The 20,133-nt window shown below is 34.4% G+C and overlaps 2 protein-coding genes across 3 annotated transcripts in view; one reads left to right on the plus strand and one right to left on the minus strand.

Moving 5' to 3' along the window:
• LOC132547497 (TP53-binding protein 1-like) overlaps positions 1-6,137 on the minus strand; it is a 39,591-nt gene extending 33,454 nt beyond the window's left edge. Inside the window, exons 1-6 of one of the 2 annotated variants that reach the window (XM_060211255.1) lie at positions 6,080-6,137; positions 3,817-3,986; positions 3,287-3,374; positions 2,623-2,713; positions 587-657; positions 113-206 (exon numbers count right to left, since the gene is read on the minus strand). In XM_060211255.1, the coding sequence (XP_060067238.1) occupies positions 113-206; positions 587-657; positions 2,623-2,713; positions 3,287-3,374; positions 3,817-3,951 (479 nt within the window). In that variant the 5' untranslated portion in view covers positions 3,952-3,986; positions 6,080-6,137. Of the gene's footprint in view, positions 1-112; positions 207-586; positions 658-2,622; positions 2,714-3,286; positions 3,375-3,816; positions 3,997-6,079 lie in introns of both variants that reach the window. The other variant, XM_060211254.1, reaches the window with a different exon arrangement.
• Positions 6,138-6,216: 79 nt separating this feature from the next.
• LOC132547480 (small ribosomal subunit protein eS6-like) lies at positions 6,217-13,855 on the plus strand. The gene is made up of 5 exons (XM_060211234.1): positions 6,217-6,257; positions 6,821-6,952; positions 9,041-9,251; positions 12,636-12,785; positions 13,573-13,855. The coding sequence occupies exons 1-5, from the start codon at positions 6,252-6,254 to the stop codon at positions 13,797-13,799; spliced, it is 726 nt and encodes a 241-aa protein (XP_060067217.1). The 5' UTR covers positions 6,217-6,251; the 3' UTR covers positions 13,800-13,855.
• The last annotated feature ends 6,278 nt before the right edge of the window (positions 13,856-20,133 follow it).

Consider the following 20,133-nt stretch of genomic DNA (forward strand, 5'->3'; position numbering starts at 1 on the left):
GTTTATACATACATATTTAAATACTGACCTAGAGTCAGTGCCGTTCATACATACATATTTAAATACTGACCTAGAGTCAGTGCCGTTCATACAAACATATTTAAATACTGACCTGGAGTCACTGCCATTACTACTGTGCATTGGTTTGATATTTGAGGCATCAGCTTGTTTATCCTCCTCCTCCTCTGTTGTTGATTTTTCATCCCCTGGAGAGATTTCCAGAACTAACGGTACAAACGTGGTCACCAACTTACAAATCATTGATGATTAGTTCAAAAAACGTCTGTATTAACTTTTATGTTACTTTTTTAATTACTCAAAATTAACGTTTTTACTTAATAACAGTTACTTCAAATTCTTCTTTATTTTGTTATTTAATCAACAAAGTACAGAATAATGCCATGCCTTTTCTGCTAAACATAGGAATAGTACTTAAAATGCTCTTAAAACAACAATTTAGATATGTTTACCAGTATAGAATTTTGAACTCATTCTTCGAAAAACTCATGAATTAAACAAAATATGAAGAATTTTGTAAACTGAAATAGCAAAATTCTCCAATATCAATTTTGCTGACACTTTTTACCTTTGGGTGGTCTTTCTACAACTGTCTCATTCACTTGGTCCTCCGACTCACTGATCACTTCATCAGCATCACTGAATTATAAGTATCACAGTGTGTTATATTGATTATAGAAACTTTTCAATTCATTTTTAAGAGTTATTGATATCTTTATAAGGGAAAATTATTGAAATTCTACTAAATTAGCTAAAATCCTAAAATCTTTTTGCGTTTCAGTATATTTTTTTTCTAAAAAGGAACCTCTTTCAGTATGTCAGTAATTGTAAAGTTAGTGCTTTGATTCATCCTATTTCAACAAAATTATCTGTGGACATTTTTCCTGAGGTGTATTAAACCTTGGTAATTGATACACATTTTATGACTTTTACAATACCTTTGAAGGAACTGCGCTTTAGTAAACAGTATATACTTAGGAATGTAAACAAGGTAACCTCTGCCTCCTGTCACCCCCATCCCGTAGGATATTTACCTTAGTAACTATATCACTCTGTTGAAATCTTAAATAGGTAACTGTGTCTCTTATATCAACCCTATCTGAGTTACCTGTGCAACCCTGATTCAAAATTTACTTAAGTTACCAACACACTCTCTGTTCAAACTTTGACTAGGTAACTGTACCCCATTAAGGAACCTTAGTTACTTGTGTAACCCTGGTAGTAAACATTAGGTGACCAGACCCACCTTTACTTTTGGATTCTGTACCCTTTGTTGGAGCTTTACCTTAGGGTCTGTACCCTTTGTTAAGCTTTGCTTTAGGAGTGTTTACCCTGTGTTGGAACTTTACCTTAGGGCCTGTACCCTTTGTTAGAACTTTACCTTAGGGCCTGTACCCTTTGTTGGAGCTTTACATTAGGGTCTGTACCCTTTGTTGGAGCTTTACTTTAGGAGTGTGTACCCTTTGTTGGAGCTTTACTTTAGGAGTGTGTACCCTTTGCTGCTTTACCTTAGGGCCTGTACCCTTTGTTGGAGCTTTGCCTTAGGGCCTGTACCCTTTATTTGAGCTTTACCTTAGGGCCTGTACCCTTTGTTGGAACTTTACTTTAGGAGTGTGTACCCTTTGTTGGAGCTTTGCCTTAGGGCCTGTACCCTTTATTAGAGCTTTACCTTAGGGTCTGTACCCTTTGTAGGAACTTCACCTTAATTTACTGTACCCTTTGTTGGAGCTTTGCCTTAGGGCCTGTACCCTTTATTAGAGCTTTACCTTAGGGTCTGTACCCTTTGTAGGAACTTTACCTTAGGTTACTGTACCCTTTGTTGGAGCTTTGCCTTAGGGCCTGTACCCTTTGTTAGAACTTTACCTTAGGGCCTGTACCCTTTGTTAGAACTTTACCTTAGGGCCTGTACCCTTTGTTGGAGCTTTACATTAGGGCCTGTACCCTTTGTAGGAACTTTACCTTAGGGTCTGTACCCTTTGTTGGAGCTTTACTTTAGGAGTGTGTACCCTTTGTTGGAGCTTTACTTTAGGAGTGTGTACCCTTTGCTGCTTTACCTTAGGGTCTGTACCCTTTGTTGGAGCTTTGCCTTAGGGCCTGTACCCTTTATTTGAGCTTTACCTTAGGGCCTGTACCCTTTGTTGGAACTTTACTTTAGGAGTGTGTACCCTTTGTTGGAGCTTTGCCTTAGGGCCTGTACCCTTTATTAGAGCTTTACCTTAGGGCCTGTACCCTTTGTAGGAACTTTGCCTTAGGGTCTGTACCCTTTGTAGGAACTTTACCTTAGGGTCTGTACCCTTTGTTGGAGCTTTACTTTAGGAGTGTATACCCTTTGTTGGAGCTTAACTTTAGGAGTGTGTACCCTTTGTTAGAGTTTTACCTTAGGGTCTGTACCCTTTGTAGGAACTTTACCTTAGGGTCTGTACCCTTTGTTGGAGCTTTACTTTAGGAGTGTGTACCCTTAGTTGGAGCTTTACCTTAGGGTCTGTACCCTTTGTAGGAACTTTACCTTAGGGTCTGTACCCTTTGTTGGAGCTTTACTTTAGGAGTGTGTACCCTTTGTTGGAGCTTAACTTTAGGAGTGTGTACCCTTTGTTGGAGCTTTACCTTGGGAGCCTGTACCCTTTATTGGAAAATCTCTGTCTGTGCAAGGTGGTCCCCTCAATCTCGCTGTCTGGCACTAACACCTCTGCATTTTCTATGTTTTTGAAAGGAAAATAAAATATTGCTGCAATCATTAACCAGTAAAAGAATTACCAATATCTATTTTAATTACAAGTATTCTTTCTTTGGTATGAATGTTAATATCATTTATTCAAGCCATTGCCAAAATTGTTTTCTCAAGTTTGTTGTGTTTTACAGTGAATACTGTAATGCTACAATTGAGAGGTTCATTGCTGTCAACAGCCAGGGTCCTTGCAGTAGCTGATGGATTCCTCAATAAGAATCATGTGGGAGGTCCATTATATGCTAGTTAGAACAGTCTAGGTAGTTTTTCTTGTCCAAGGGGATAGCAACAATAGAACAGGATGATCTCTGATATTTTAATTTCTTGAGAACTATAAATCTCCCTTGGTATGGATTATACCATAGACCATGGATCTTCACCGAAGTCTGGACACATCTGAATTTCTTCTGAGCTATACTCTTGGCCCTAACTGGGATTGAAAAACCTTTTTTTTCTCTGAAGTTGAGCTATATTGAGTCAATGTAACATTGATTCATGTGTGACTTTATTTTACTATCTTCTTATAAATTTTTAAAAAATCACCTGATTTCCTGTCATCTTCAGAAAGGTCCTCAAGACTTAAACGCCTACCCTTGATGGACTGTTGATTATTATTAGACTCTTCGTCAGCCTGTTTAAAAAGAAGAAATGCTCGATAAATGCATGTATTTCCTCATTGGTAGCATGATGTAGTTCTTTTTTTTCCTTTTGTACAATTGAAACGGTTCCAATTACTCAGATTCAATTAATAGGATTTTTCATCCAAACTCTTGTAATGACATGGTAACTTCTGAAAAAGGACTACGAGCTGATATCATTTAAACACACTGAATTTGTTATGCAAGAAAATGGAAGGTAAAAGTAATAATGTGATAAAGCTCAATAACCTTGTTTGATTTTTTTTTTCTGACAAATTGTTGACAAGAACATCCATATCAAAATAAAAATTTGTTACTTGTTTTCCATTTATGTGAGGTTTTTAAAACTTACTCCATATTATCAATTAAAATAAATTGTGAAACAGCAATTTACAGTACAACTGTTAGTTCACAAACAACAAAAATATATTGTACCATTGTAAGTTGTAGTGCAGGCCAGTCCCCTTGTGAGTTGTCAGCCTGTTCTTGAGAATCAAGGATGATGAATTTAGATGTTCCTGACTGACTTTGCTGTGTTTGATTGAGATTAACACTCCATTCATCATCCATCTTTAGTTTTTGATTCTGTTTGGCTTTTCATTGCTCTAAATTACACTGGGAAGGAAAAAATTAAGGAAAAAAAATAATGAAATCTTCTTCAATATAGAAATAATTTATGAAGCATTTCTTCATAATCACGAGGGTCAAGGCCCTTAATGGTCATCTGGCTATTGATGGATTTGGGGACAGACCCCAGAGTTTACTGATGATGGTCTAACAAATCTGACTAATTCAAATTTGAACATCCCTAGAAAGTATCAGAAACTCATAAATGGTAGGTTTTGTTCATGAAAAACAGTTATCCATCATGTTACAAAATGGCTACCGAGGCTACTATGCTGAAGTTTTGAAATGGCTAAAAAATCAACAATATATCATGTTTCTTCTTTACAAATTAAACACTGCAAATATCTTTTCTCAATTGTGCGGATGAAATTTGAGAAGCAGTTCATACTATTTGTATAAGATTAGCTATGTTGGATTTTGGACCAAACCACAAAATAACATTTGGTTAAGACAATCTCGGGATCACTTCACACACATTTAATACCATTGCCACTCCCTGATAATGTTTTAGACCAAATTTAGTGAAAGCTACAAAGTAACATTTTAAAGCCAAATAAAGTCTTACTTTCCCTTCGAAGCCCTGCTTCTAAGTCCCTGGGTGTCAAATCATCTTTCTGAATTTAAGAGGTAATTACCCACCCCTAATAATGTTTCAGACAAAATTTGAATGAGTACTAAGGAAGAATAGTGTTTTGAAGCAAAGTCTTGTCTAACTTCTCTTTTTGGACCTCATTCCAAGGTCCCTAGGTGTTGAATCAACTATCTAAATTTAAGAAATGATTCCCTGCCACCAGTGATGTTTAAGAACATATTTGGTAGCAATCTGCAGGAGTAAGCAGGTGTAGTGTTTTCAAAGAAAAGTTCACAGGCAGCAGACAATTATCAACTCTGAAAGCAATAGATCAGGTCAGATGATTGATCAAAACATGCATCAGGATTTTTGTTTTGATCACTTTTTGTAAAACACTTCCAGCAGTTCACTTTTTGAAGACAAGGTAATTGTCTTGCATATCCACTTTGACTAACAAAAAGGACTTCACAAGTTTTTTCTCAAAATTAGCAAGTTTTTCTCATTTCCACACTAAATAATGGAGCAGTATATAAATAATCCAATAAGATCACACAACTTTAAAATTTTAGAGCATTCCAGCAAAAAAACACTAAAGGTAGACAGTAATACAAACACTCAGTAAATGATACATTTAACTTATAAACAAAGTTCCTACAAATTTAATTTGTCAGCACCTAAAAAGTATTTACCTATAAATAAACATAAAAAAGTATCAACCCTAGTCACTTTTATATATTTGACCCAAATTTCTGTCAATAGATGGTCATTAAATGTTATTATTCACCTTTATTGCAAAAGATGGATCCAGGGGGAGGAGAGCACTCCTGGTGCCCACCCTCTCTAAAATTTGCAGTGACCATTATTTGCAGGACTTATGAACTGAACTTCCATCACCACACATTTATATATGCCTTGAGGCACTTCAAATAAAAAACTGGGGACATTATATGTTAGTATGCATGAAAAATAACTTTTTAAACCCCAAATCCTGGATCCACGCCTGATTATGTTATTAATTAATACTTACTTACTGATTGTGCTCATTTTGTAGATACTTAGAACTGATCAAAGTCAGTACATTGTTAATAGTATTGATATAAATTTTCATGATATTTAAACAGCATTATATATGTGAATATTGACATTAAAGTGTTATTTTAAAGACAAATTTTCGGTCTATACGTGTCCCGTGAGTAGGTAAATCGTGTCCCGTGCTTGCAATCTCTGCGATTACCTTACTATGTCATTAGGTTCGTTGTTACCACCGCTAATACTGACCATTCTCGGAAATTGGCATTTTATAGCAGGTTGCTCATGCCTGAATTGCTTAAGTTTCATTTATAGAACTACATGATTTAGCAAATTCTGAAATTCCCGCGTTAAATGTCATGCTATCTACGCACTTCGACCAAAATTACACACGACCTTTGTCGCATGTGTCAAAGCAGCATGCATGTATGATAACCAACTATCAGTTTGCATCTAATTCATTATAAATACCATTGTGACCTTCACGGGTTTCATAGCTGCATGTTTGACTAGCAAGTGTTTATGTTTACACTTTCCCCTTTTGCAGCCTATAACAGGAAGTCACGTTGGAAACGTCAGAAAACGAGACTATCGTTAGTGTCCTTTCTTCCGGTATAAGCCATACTGATCGGTACCGATCAGCATGAAGGTGAAAACAATTTAATTATCTAAGAATATCAGCTAGGATAAGGAAAAATAAAGTGATATAAATTGTCTCATATGTTTATTTTAGCTATTCCATAGAGAAATTTGATGCGATATTTCCTGGTTATTGCTAGATTGATCGGATTTTCTTGCTCATGAACAGATCTGAAGTACGTCGATGTGAAGGGGGGGATGAACAAAACTGAACGACTGGGGCAATATAAATGCATGTGGTACCAATGATATTATAATACGTTTTCACGCTTAAATTTACTATTATAGCAATGTCTGTTGAAATTATATTTCGTTACATGGCGTTGTCTATTACTCAGATTCATATGTATCGTGTTAGTAAAATTATTCATAAATGAACTGTAAAACTGACTTGCTCTGTTAGATTTAAATCTCGTGCATTGCTTCGTTCTCCTATATAGAATCCCTGCTTGCCTTGTATCCCTGTAACTGATGTGACATGTATTACCGTCTTTGATATCCATACCTATGCATGTCCGGATATTCCATTTCCCAAACGTGTGAAGTATTAAAATTAAATGCTTTTATTTTCAGCTGAATATCTCATATCCGGCCACTGGCTGTCAGAAACTTATTGAAGTTGATGATGAGAGGAAGTTGCGTCCATTTTATGACCGACGCATTGCAACTGAAGTGACTGCAGAACATCTGGGAGATGAATGGAAGGTAACAGTCAAACAAGTCGGCAATATCCTTAAATTTGAGAGAAATTATATCATCATGTATAGCCAGAGTACACTACTATAAAAACATCTCTTCTTTTACACCACTTTTGTTTCAATATTCGGTGTGATCACAAATAAATCTCTAGTGACATAACACATGTCCTTGCATGGATCAATCAATTATATTATCATTTATCCCAAATCAATCGGTTGTAAGGCCTAATTCTGATATATCGGCATATGTCATGCCTTTGTGCAGTTCAAAATTTTTACACTCTAACTGGTCCTGTGATGGCAGATATTTTTTACTGTATTGTGCACTGGGTCTTTTGCTTTTTTACTTGAAATATCAAAATCCCCTTAACTCTTGTGTTCAGGATTTTACTACCGATGAAGGGAAGGTGTGAACGTTTCAAGTACTGTAGTACTGAACAAAGTATTGATAGTATTGTACTGAAGTACTTCACCAATCGAATTCCTTAAATTTATGCAACAAGCTCTCTGATTGGCAGAGCCAAGTCTAGATCGATTGTGGGTGGAGCCAGGTGAAAAAATACTGTGCAGACATCGGCATTTTACAAACACTCGACTGTCGCGAGAGGTTAATTGGAAGAGTCCAAGTCACAGGTGGCTTCAGATCAGACCTAATTGGGTTGTCCCATTTGTTTCGTTCTACACCCAATGATACCTTGCTTTTCCATCGATGGTACAACGAGAAAACGAAAGTTACTCAGTACTAAACTAATTTACGTACAAAATATATATCAACAGGTTAGATCATTGGGACCGGAGAATTCATAACATCTTAACAGTGAATATAGTCATATAGTCATTCTGTACTAGTTTTATTTATTTATTTATTTTTTTGAAAGGGGGGGGGGAGGGTTGGCTCAAAATATTTCGGTTTAAGCCCAAGCTCTATTATATGTAACAAAGAATTACGATTTACCTGGGACCTCCTGATATATGCCGATAATTCATACTGCATTAAAAAGTAAAGGAATTCTGTGGTCCCATATATTTTTTATTTTATTTTTTATCTTTCCATCGAAAATTATACATATCGGCAACATGTGAAAAAACTTTGAAGTTGGTTTGGCGGAATATCTAGAGCATTTACTACTGCAAGTTCCAGAAATTCTGACACAAGTCGGGTATTTGCCCGAAGCCTCTGTCTCATGACATTGAATACATATTCAGTTACGTTGTATCCCGGGGAATAAGGCGGCCGAAAAACCAGGGACACGCCATATTCTTTCAGCATATTTCTTAAAATGCGCTCTCCCTGTCTATAGTGATGGAATCCACAATTATCCATCACAACCACATCGCCTTGTACAAAAACAGGATTCCCCATATCGTTCGTATCGGACATAATTTCGTCGAAGTAAATTTTGCGTACTGTTGCCGTCGTCAGACATTTTCCCAGCGATTACTTAGTAATTGTTATGTAACTGATAGTGTACATTAACTCCGCCTACCGGAACAAATTGGGTGTCAGATCAACTATTCAGGTTGTCTAAACTCCGCCCCCGACTCGATTATTTGAATACTTCAATACAATAGTATCAATACTTTGTTAAATACTATAGTAAGTGATTCGTTCACACCTTCCCTTCATCGGTAGTAAAATCCATTCAGTTCAACACATTGATTTGCAGGTAGACACAATTTTGATATTCATTTTGATCATGAACAGGAATATATGTTATTTGTATGGTTATTTTCAAAAAGCATTTTGTTACTTTAGTTTAAAACAATATGCCATGGGTTGATAATTTGTGTACCAAACCATATCCGACTGCCTGATATATCTGGTAAAAATCTCCATTGAGAGTGCAAGCCCTTTCTTCAAAACCAAAAAATCTTCCCACCCTATTCAAAAGAGAATTTGTATCAATTTTGTATATCATAGTCTGCTTCTCTTTATCAAATTATGACATGTTCCTTTATAAATTATTTTTCAATTTAGTCCATTTTATCAAGAAGGAAATTCCCATTTTGCCTAAATTTTTAATTGTTTATTGACAACATTTATAAAGAAAGGAAAAGCTCTGTATTATGAAGTTTTTACTGCATTTTTTTACAGGGTTACATTCTAAGGATAACAGGAGGTAACGACAAGCAGGGATTCCCCATGAAACAGGGAATTCTTACAAACGGCAGAGTACGTCTCCTTTTGAGCAAGGGTCACTCTTGCTTCAGACCCAGGAGAAGTGGAGAAAGACGCAGGAAATCTGTCAGGGGCTGCATCGTAGACAGCAACCTTAGTGTTCTTTCTATGGCCATTGTCAAAAAAGGTACATTTAAAGGCATTATTCAAGAATTTACACGTTGTTCATATCTAAATTTTGTTGAAGTCATTGGATGATGTACATCTGTTGCCTATTCTAAGATTATTTAACTGAAAACAGCAGTCGCAATGATGACAACTATACACCCAGCTCGCTTAGAGATTCAAAGTGGATCTGTGAAGAGAGAAAAATCTGAGGACTGTTGTTGATATGTTCTTAATCTCAGGGCATCTTTCCTGGTAGTATGATAGGGTTTTTTGTCCTATGTTGCAAAGGAAATTATTTAATCAAAAGCAAGTCCTGCTTTCATTAGCAACATACCTATTTTTATTTGTGGGTCATTTCACTTTTTTAACTGATGGTATTACTTGAAAAAAATGGAATTTAATCAGAATATTCTTTTATTATCCAGTCCAGAAATATCATTGATATTGATATTCTGAAAAACATACCATTCATTTCTTAGCTTTATCTTGATTTCTGTAAAACAATTGTGGACATTGTGAGTATAATTACATTTTAGTGTATCATGTTCTCATGGTCATTTTAAATTGTGAATATAAAGAAATCTGACTATCTAACATACCTAATCTATTAGTGTGTTACTACAAGGAAACGTATGTTTCACTACTGTTTTCAACCAATAGATGTATAATATAAAAATACTTTTAAATGTCACAGTCACCATGGTGACAACTTTATACCCGGCCTGTCTAGAGACACATTGAGTCTGTGAAGAGAGAAAAATCTGACAACTCCTGTTTGAAATCCAGTAATTGAAATATATAAGAAAGTCCATGAAAACTATACAGAAGAGCTTCATTCATTGGGATTAGGCCCAACCTGGTAAACAGAAATTTTTCAGTAGAAAACACCAGATTTGTCATACTAAGATATTTCCCGGTTTTGGATTTAGTATTGATATCCTAATGGAATGATGGTATGAACGATGGAACCAAACACTGGGAAATGGAAATAGTAAATTGTTTAAAGCTTCACTGAAAACTTTTATGGTTGTTGGTGTTGATATCTGATAATAAGCTATCCTCACTTATTGAATGTTAGACTTCACTTATTTTACAACAGTTACGAAACAAGGTTTTCATACTGATAATAACCCCTCTTGTTTGCACGGATGAAAGTGCATGAAGGAGTCTTACTGTTAAAGGAACTTGTATAACCTGTGGGTAAAAGCCAACTGGTCAGGCAAGTGACCCTTCACCTCTTCATACCCATTCTGGGAATCAAACTTGAATTTCTATATGGAAGGCAAGTGCGTTAGTATAATTGTACTTCACAGTTTCAATGATGACAACTATATACCCAGCTCGCTTAGAGACTCAAAGTGGGTCTGTGAAGAGAGAAAAATCTGAGGACTGTGATATATTCCGATTTCAAATCCAACATTTGTAGATTTATTAGAACCTGTTAGTTTCATTGTCATTGGTAATGCGTTTTTACAAGTTTACAAAAAGCTTCTATAATTTTACTAACCCTCGTACACTTTTCCTGTAAAGATGGGTAGAGTTCTTGACATATTAGGATCAGGCCCAAGCTTGTAAACAGCCATTATTCTTTGGAAGACCCACAGAATCAATGAAAAGTTTTTTTATTTGCCATTGAATGTTGGTGGTCTAATGGAATTGTACAAATTTTGTTTAAGTTATGAAGCCCTATCAGAAAAGTAAGATATGGTCTGAATATACAGAAGGGTGTATATTTTAGGAAGCTACTCTTTAAAAATGTTGTTGATGTTGTTAGAATCAGCATCTGACAACTAAGTGTGTTCAATAAGTATGATTAAGTACATAAATCACAGTTTCAATGATGACAACTATACACCCAGCTCGCTTAGAGACTCAAAGTGGGTCTGTGAAGAGAGAAAAATCTGAGGACTGTGATATATTCTGATTTCAAATCCAACATTTGTAGATTTATTAGAACCTGTTAGTTTCGTTGTCATTGGTAATGCCTTTTTACAAGTTTACAAAAAGCTTCTATCATTTTACTAACCCTCGTACACTTTTCCTGTAAAGATGGGTAGAGTTCTTGACATATTAGGATCAGGCCCAAGTTGGTAAACAGCCATTATTCTTTGGAAGACCCACAGAATCAATGAAAAGTTTTTTATTTGCCATTGTATGTTGGTGGTCTAATGGAATTGTACAAATTTTGTTTAAGTTATGAAGCCCTATCAGAAAAGTAAGATATGGTCTGAACATAGAGAAGGGTGTTTATTTTAGGAAACTACTCTTTTAAAATGTTGTTGATGTTGTTAGAATCCGCATCTGACAACTAAGTGTGTTCAATAAGTATGAATAAGTACATAAATCACAGTTTCAATGATGACAACTATATACCCAGCTCGCTTAGAGACCCAAAGTGGGTCTGTGAAGAGAGAAAAATCTGAGGAATGTGATATATTCTGATTTCAAATCCAACACTTATAGATTTATTGGAATCTGTTAGTTTCATTGTCATTGGTAATGGGGTTTTTACAAGTTTACAAAAAGCTATAATTTTACTAACCCTTGTACACTTTTCCTGTAAAGATGGGTAGAGTTCTTGACATATTAGGATCAGGCCCAAGCTGGTAAACATCCATTATTCTTTTGAAGACTCACAGAATCAATGAAAAGTTTTTTATTAACCAGTGAATGTTAGTGGTCTAATGGAATTGTACAAATTTTGTTATGATGCCCTATAAGAAACGGGAGATATGGTCTGAAAATAGAAAATGGTGTTTATTTTAGGAAGCTACTTTTTATATGCCTGTCGAAAGATGGACGTATTATGGTATGGCGCTGTCCATCTGGCGTCAACTTTTATTTGTCCGGAGATCTCCTACATTTTTCAGCCGATCTTTATGAAAGTTGGTAGGCTTAATCACCATGATATGAAGTTGTGTTTTCCTGAATGGGGTTTTGATTTGGTGATTTGAACAAAAGTTATGGCCCTTTGTTTATTTCACAATAGAAATCTTGTCCGAAGATCTCCTCCATCATTTTTCAGCTGATCTTTATGGAATTTGGTAGGCTTATTCACCATGATATGAAATTGTGTTTTCCTGAACAGAGTTTTGATCAGACATAAGAGTTATGCCCCTTTGCTGTTTTGTATATTCACGGGCATATTTTTGTGGTACTCTTGTTTAAAATGTTGTTGTTAGAATCAGCATCTGACGACGAGGTGTGTTCAACAAGTATGAATAAGTACATCAATCACAGTTTCAATGACGACAACTATATACCCAGCTCGCTTAGAGACCCAAAGTGGGTCTGTGAAGAGAGAAAAATCTGAGGACTGTGATGTATTAAATGTTTCAGAATGATGACAAAATATCACACATATAATTCATCATTAAAACTTAGATGTATCTCAAACTTGTAGGTGAACAGGATATCCCAGGCTTAACTGATACCAATGTGCCCAGAAGGCTTGGACCTAAAAGAGCTAGCAAGATCAGGAAGCTTTTCAATTTGACTAAGGAGGATGATGTCCGCCAGTATGTTGTCAGGCGTCCACTTCCCCAGAAAGAGGGTAAGTTCAAACCAAGGTTCCCCAAAATCTTCCGTGATATCTGAATATCTTTGTTGTAAGATATGGTTATTTCATTACTACGATTGTTGATTCTGTCGTATGTATTCCTTTTTAATATGACAACAGTTGTAACTGAAATGATATTTTTCTAGATTCAAGTTTTTAAGATGCTCATAAAAAAGAAAATAAGAAAAAAAAAATCTGCCACTCACCAAGAATTAACAAATTTTGGGTTTATCAATATATTTTTTGCTTACCATTATCAGATGGTTGGCTATTCAAATCACCCATGTCTATGGTCAGTCATCCATCCATCCTTAAACAATTTGTTTTGTTTGTTTGAGAAGTACTGGGACTAATAAGGGAAAAAAATGGCTGTCAGGGGGCAATCTTGGATTTTTTCAAAGGAAGTTTGTTATCACTATTTCTAAACTGGATGTTAATTCTTTAGAAGTACATGATGCATTTTCCTCAAATTTCATATGTATGTTTCCCTTTATCCAAGATCCAAAAGAATTTGGCTGACAGACAACCATCTTGGATTAGGTTGTTATATACTTGTATATATTATTATTGTTGTTACTAACATCCCTATTTCTTGGAGCAAAAACAAATTATTTATGAATAGAAAGATGGGAAAGTATCTAACTTTTGAAGAACATATGCAGACCAAACAATGGCGAGCGCAAAGATCCCTATGGGATTTCTTGTTGATGAATGCTGATCTGTAAGCTATAGAAAATTGAAACAACATTTGGAGATTAAAAAAAACCTTTAATATTTATAGGCAAGAAGGCAAAAACGAAGGCCCCGAAGATCCAACGACTTGTGACTCCAGTTGTTCTTCAGCGTAAACGCCACAAACTTGCTCTTAAAAGGAAGAGGGCATCTAAGAAGCGTGAAGATGCTGCAGAGTATGCTAAATTATTGGCTATGCGTATGAAGGAGGCTAAGGAGAGGAAACGTAGCCGGTCCGGAAGTCGTACATCAATGTCTGCCTCCACCTCCAAGTAAAGAGACTATTGGCTGTGGCTGTACAGTGAAAGAGAAAAATAAAGAAAAAAAATCTTGATAGTGTTAATTGTTCTTTATAAGGCAGCTTACCTGAACAAAGTTTAAGATATAGGATTTTGAAAAACCTTGTCAAACTGTCGAATTATAAATGGCCATTAATATCTCCTAGCTTTCACTTTAGGGTTGTAGGGTCCACAACTACATCTTTGACCATATCTAGAACATTCTTGGTCAACACTGTATCACCTTCATTCCTTGAGGAATTTTTTATCAACTTTAAAATTCTTCTGTGTAGGTTGATATTTTCTACTCCATCAGACAGATGTCTACACTTCTAGTGAAGGCAAGATATCTGTATTGGGTAAGACGGACTGCACATGCAGAACAAAACGTACTAAAGCAGAAATTAGAAATTCCAGACATAACTAATTGATGTGGACAGTTTAAGATAAGTTTGATATTTTATGATAGTATGTGATTATCTTTGTTCATTCAAATCTGTTTTAAATGGAAAAAAGTTATTATGATTGTCTTTGTACAATATATAATGTAGAATTCAAAACGGTCTAAACAAAAAGTTGTTACTTGCTTGGGTTTTTTTTTTTTTTTGTATTTGTCAGTATACATTAGTCACATTATTCACGTATATCTAGCATGTTTGAGATGGGGTAGAAAAGGATCATTCATGAGTTTAAGAAGATGGAGAAATCCATACCTTCTGAGGAACTTCCCGACAGTCTTAACACTTGGGTTAGTCATAAATCTCTGGGTGTCGAGATTTCTCTGTCCTACCTTCAAGTTAGGGAAAGATCCTGTTAATCTCCGATGAGTTGGAGTTTAGTATGGTCAAGGGAGGTTACCTTTCAGAATGTTTTACAAAGTGCCTACTTTGTGCTCTTGTAGCTTCATTCCTTCACAAATGTTGGACTGCGAGGGGATCAGTATTGTTTGGGACTCCTTATTCACTGTACAATGATGAAATACCATAGGTCATTTCTGATGTTATTTCCCGTGTTTAATGTGTTACAAAGAAAAACTTAATTGACCAGTGGTGCATGAGAAAAAAAAAGTCGTTAGTGGCATCTGATGTAAGGTAGTTTGCAAAGTCTTGTTTAAATCTGGTATAGATTAGTATTGTCTTAATGAGAAAATAACTGATTTCTGCAATGAACATGGGTGCCAGGTGACACAAAATTATGGCTGGTAACCTGAAGGTAGCTTTGTGCAGTGTGGAATGGATGATATTAACTATTATTGTCATTCTGTGTAATATATTTATAGAAACATTGAGGTGATTGGTATGGAACTGATGACATGATTGTTCTGTGATTCTATTTACAGCAACATTGGCATGATGTCTTCCACTATTATTATTCTGTGATTCTATTTATAGAAACATTGACCTAATTTGTATAGAACTGACAAACAGTAGTACAATACATTCACTACATTGTGACCTCAATATAGAGACATTTGAAGTTTACTATCACTGAAGATATTAAAATGGATGAGAAATTCAACATTTAACCCAGAAAAACTTGTATACAGGTGAACAAATTAAGAACCAAGACAAATATTACGTCTGCCAGGGGCTTGTATTTAGATAATAATACAGGTGTAGTAAAGGCGTATCAATTACATACATGTATCAGATCATGTCAATTTTCTTACACTTTCTGTTTATTTCGGACAAAATTACACATTATAACAGATACAGTTGTGAAACTATGTCTCCAGACTGGCATTGAAATTTAAATAACTTGATGGTCAAAATGTTAATGTTCTGATGAGTTGGTTGTACAATATGAAAACTATGCATGAACACAACCAATGTTCAAAACATATTGTGTGAACCAAACTGATCAACAAAAACTTTAAGCTATTTAACTTTCATCACATAATTTTGCACTGCATTAAAATTCTGAAGTTTGTCTGGATTCACACATCATAGGTTTCTAAGAAACTCGAACATTAAACAAATGTATTACTAAATTGCACATGTTCATTGATGACAGTAAAAATATGTTTGAAGCATATAAAGGATCAATATACTTTAAAGATGAAACGGTTCTCACACACACATACTCCCTCAGGCCAGTCAATGGGCAGCTCTTATCAGCTTTTTTATTTTTTTTTCTATATCTCGGGCTTTCAATTTTATAATTGTATCATAGTAAGCAAAGCTTCATGAAACTGTTCCCTGGAAGACAAAATGGATAATTCAATAAAGAATGCAAAATTCTAAAGGAGCTGATTCAGATTATCTGGTAACAACTCTGGTCAAATCATTTGATCTGTGAAAAATGAAAACGCCTTGTGTGGATGGCTTAGTTTGGTTTGCAATGGACAGGGAAAGCAGTGACTTGTCTTTTTTATTAGAATCGGCCAGCAAGCTGGGTTTAACACCCCTTAAACAGTCAGGACTGTTTTGATGTGGACTCCTTACACTATCTGCTGGATACCTTAATTTTTTAATTTCAGATGGTCAAATAATACGTCTTGTATCTCCAACTCAGGTTGTGTAGGTTATAACTACTGGCCGAGCCATTATGGGGCCCGCACATATCCATGTGGCTGTTATCAGGAAAAGGATACTTTTTAACAAATTTGTTTTACTATTGGTTGTTGCATACCATGTAGGTAGAAAATATTACAAATGTCAAAAACAATCAAATATACCCAGTAAGTCTTAAACAATAGACATTTAAATGTGATTTTCCTGAACAAAATAACCAGCAAAGAATGAAATGTCATATGACATAGTTCTATTTATCTGGTCTGTCGATGTGTCAAAAAAAAAGTAAAACTTCAGTCCATCACACAAGTTCAAGCAAAAATATTGAAATCAAGTGATCATTCATGTTATGAATATAATCAGACTATGTGACTGCTTTTGTGTTTAAAGCAAATGGAATCTGTAGCAATTGTAAATAAGTTCATGCTTCGTAAGCCATGAGAAAGTCTCCCCCCAATTTACATTTACCTGACCACTACAGCTGTTTTAAATGAATGAATTAATAGTAGCGATATATTTATTTTTTTCAGTGTTATGCATCTAGATTATCACCAAGTTCATTTATTGAGCTGTTACTCACAAAGAATGAAAATCTCTTTTTGAAATAATGGAAAAATTGTTATATATAGGTATACATTTTGTATTACAAGGCATATAACGATACTAGTGCTAACAGGACATATAAAATGTTCATAATTTTCTAATCTCAACAAAGTAGCAAGGAAAACAAACAAAATAAAAGATATACAAGTCCATAAAGCTGATACACTGCGAAAGGTAATAATTCAATGATGAACAATAATATTCTGAAAGGAAATGAAAATTGATATAAAATTTTGTTTACATGCACAGGATTTATCTCCCTTTGATTTGCAAAGTTACTTTTTAAATTTCTTAAATAATAAACGCAATGTAAAATACAAAGAATAGCTTACTATAATTGATGCCCCAATAGATTTTCCTTAATTTTTGTTTATATTTGAACTGTTTGGTGCATACTAACTAAAATGTGTCAATAAAGAGCAGAGACTGCTTGAATTTTTACCCGGTATCAATGAAATCCAATAATTCTGTCCTTTTTGAACTCGCTAAACTTAAGGATTTTCCATGATGGAATTGACTGTCTGGAATTCTGTTATTGATCTAAAAATATCCTTTGATTTAAGTAAATTGCATACCATTAACTGTAGCAATAAAATTGACTAGCTTTGATTTCAGTTCTTGTACCAACGTAGAGTGCAACTCAATGGGATAAGATATAGATGCCTGGAAACATTTATTGTATGAGTTTGCCATGCTGGCAAGAGAAATACTAGGGTTGCTAAATTACGTGGTCTGCCAGACTTGTCTTAATTCTTCTCTATGTTGTGGCAGATTGAAAGTACCAACAGACAAATTTATATTTTGACTTAATGCCAAAAATTCAGGACCCTTTGCGCCAACTGCTTCACCTGCATTTATACATTAGCATAAGTGTAATTGATAATTATTAAAGGTTTGTATTATTTAAGTAAAATACTAGATGTGATATTTGTTTACATTGTTGAATTTGAAATCAGTTCCCATAATTCCAAAGTCTGGTACTCCCTCACATGATTTCCTGGATCTGACTACCAAAACTTACTGCTGATATCAAAGCTGTACTGAAACAGTCAAGACTCTCATGTCAAATTGCACAACAGCTTTACACAGCATCTGTTTTAGATCTGGCCAGCGTTTTTCAGATTATCAATACTCGAGTAACCAGTGAATAACAAGAAATATATCGCCCCTATTAGCAAAATTAATTATAATTAGAAATGAAGCAGAGATATCATCGTAACTTGTATTATACAATCATACACTTTTGTTAAGCTCAAATTTTAAGCTTTTACAACAATTTCCGTCGGCTCTTTGACTTTCTGGATAGACCTTGCTCACAAAATCTACTAGTGCTATAATCCATGTCAGTTTTGATCTGTTTATCTTTTTTGGACATATGAGAAAGGGAAACCACAAATTCAACTAAATTAACAAAACAATAGTAACTCATAGTGACACATTTAGAAAATGGTGAAACTTTCGGATATGACCATGTGGGTAGATTGAAACTTTTACAAAATATAAACTATCAATCAGTCGTGTTGATTAAGGTTGAAACCTTGAGATAAATTTAACAAATGTCCTGTAAATTTTGTTTAGGTTTACTTATATCAGCTGATAAAATAACTGCCACAATATATATTGTATATTTGTTTTATGTTTTTTAATTCACCATGTATTTGTTGTACACTATATTGCCCCAATGCAGAACAAACACATGTTTCTGTTACTCTTATACAGTGTGCCCCTATTTCCCCTTAATGACGATATAATAACCCCTAAATTTGTAAAATTCAAAATTTGTAACCCCAGTTTTTATGGGCCCTTCTATATGAATACATTGTTTGAGGCATACTGTACCCTGAGTTTTAAAAAGCAACGGGGAACACTGTTTAATGCTTTTCTATAAAACCCTATATATGGTATATATTGATACGGTAAGTAAAATTACATTCAAGTTAATTATCTGAATCTGAGTTCCAATAAAAGTGACCTATCATATGTTCATACATTAAAACCAGCTTAATATCATGTTCCATTTGTGAAGGGGAAATGTGATAATAAGTGAAATGTGACATTAACAGTTGACACAATTTTCCATGATGTCTGAACCTGGAAGTTAATTTTCTGATGCACTAAACTGACTTGTTTCTAACAGAAATTGTTCAAGACAAAAAAAATTTTCTTTAACATACCATTTTGCTCTTTTCAAATTCAATAAATCACTGCATACCAAGACATACTTAGTATCTTGCACCAAAATTTTGCATTATAAATATTAGTTTAACAAGTTAACTAACTGTAAAATTAACAGATCCATAACAAGTTGGTTACAAAACAATAACTTTTGCTTAAAAGCATCTAAATAGGGTAATAATTGATAACAAAGATAAATTTGAGAAAAATCTGGTTTTAGGATTAAATTTCCAGAAGACATTGCAGATTAAAGTACAATTTATTGTTATTTTTGCATCAAAGAGAGCAGTCTCTATTTGGTGCTACTTAAATATGATAATCTCAAACATTCTCTAATATATATCATCTGAACAGAAACATCATCACATCCTGTATGTTAATAGCCCAAAGTTTTTTTTATCAACATCTGATTTTATTGAGCTTGTAACATATTCTATATCTAATACAAAAAATGAAAAAAATCGAAACATTTCTATTGACAGCAAAATGAAGCTGTAACATTATATTGAATATAATATTGCTTTGTTTTTTTTTGTTTTTTGTTTTTGTTTTTGGTGGAAGACTAGACAAATAAAATTGGTAAAATTGAAAATTGATTAATTGAAATATATATAACAGGTGCTTTTTTCAGGTGACTAAATGATGAATTTTTTTTTTTAAATAAAGAATATTACACACTGACACATCAACGTTTCTAGCTTCTATGTAAACCTTATTAAAATTACAATGGAAGGCTACATTCTTTATCAAATTAAAATGAAAGGCTACAGTCATGAAATAACATGGCAAGCATCCATCAGTATTTATGATGCAAATGAGTTATTCAAGCCTGTTTCTTTAAGGAGACATTGCTTCATGTACAATGCCAAGGGGTTTATTAATGTACTTCCCCCGTATCTTTTTTCCCCAATATCATAAGATTAACTTATTTTTTAAAGTAACAAAAGAAACCTTTGCCATTAATGGTACATACAAATATTTACATGTGAAACAACACTGACTGATAACATAGTGGATATAAAGTGGTTTATAAGCCAAATG

This window comes from Ylistrum balloti, unplaced genomic scaffold, assembly GCF_031769215.1.
Source record: "Ylistrum balloti isolate Yb309-2 unplaced genomic scaffold, AGI_CSIRO_Ybal_v1 Utg369958, whole genome shotgun sequence".
Classification (NCBI taxonomy): Eukaryota; Metazoa; Mollusca; class Bivalvia; order Pectinida; family Pectinidae; genus Ylistrum; species Ylistrum balloti.

Coding starts and splice junctions, on each gene's coding strand:
- LOC132547480 (XM_060211234.1), top strand. Junction 9,252..12,635: donor TATGGCCATTGTCAAAAAAG/GTACATTTAAAG, acceptor TCAAACTTGTAG/GTGAACAGGATATCCCAGGC. Junction 12,786..13,572: donor TCCACTTCCCCAGAAAGAGG/GTAAGTTCAAAC, acceptor TAATATTTATAG/GCAAGAAGGCAAAAACGAAG.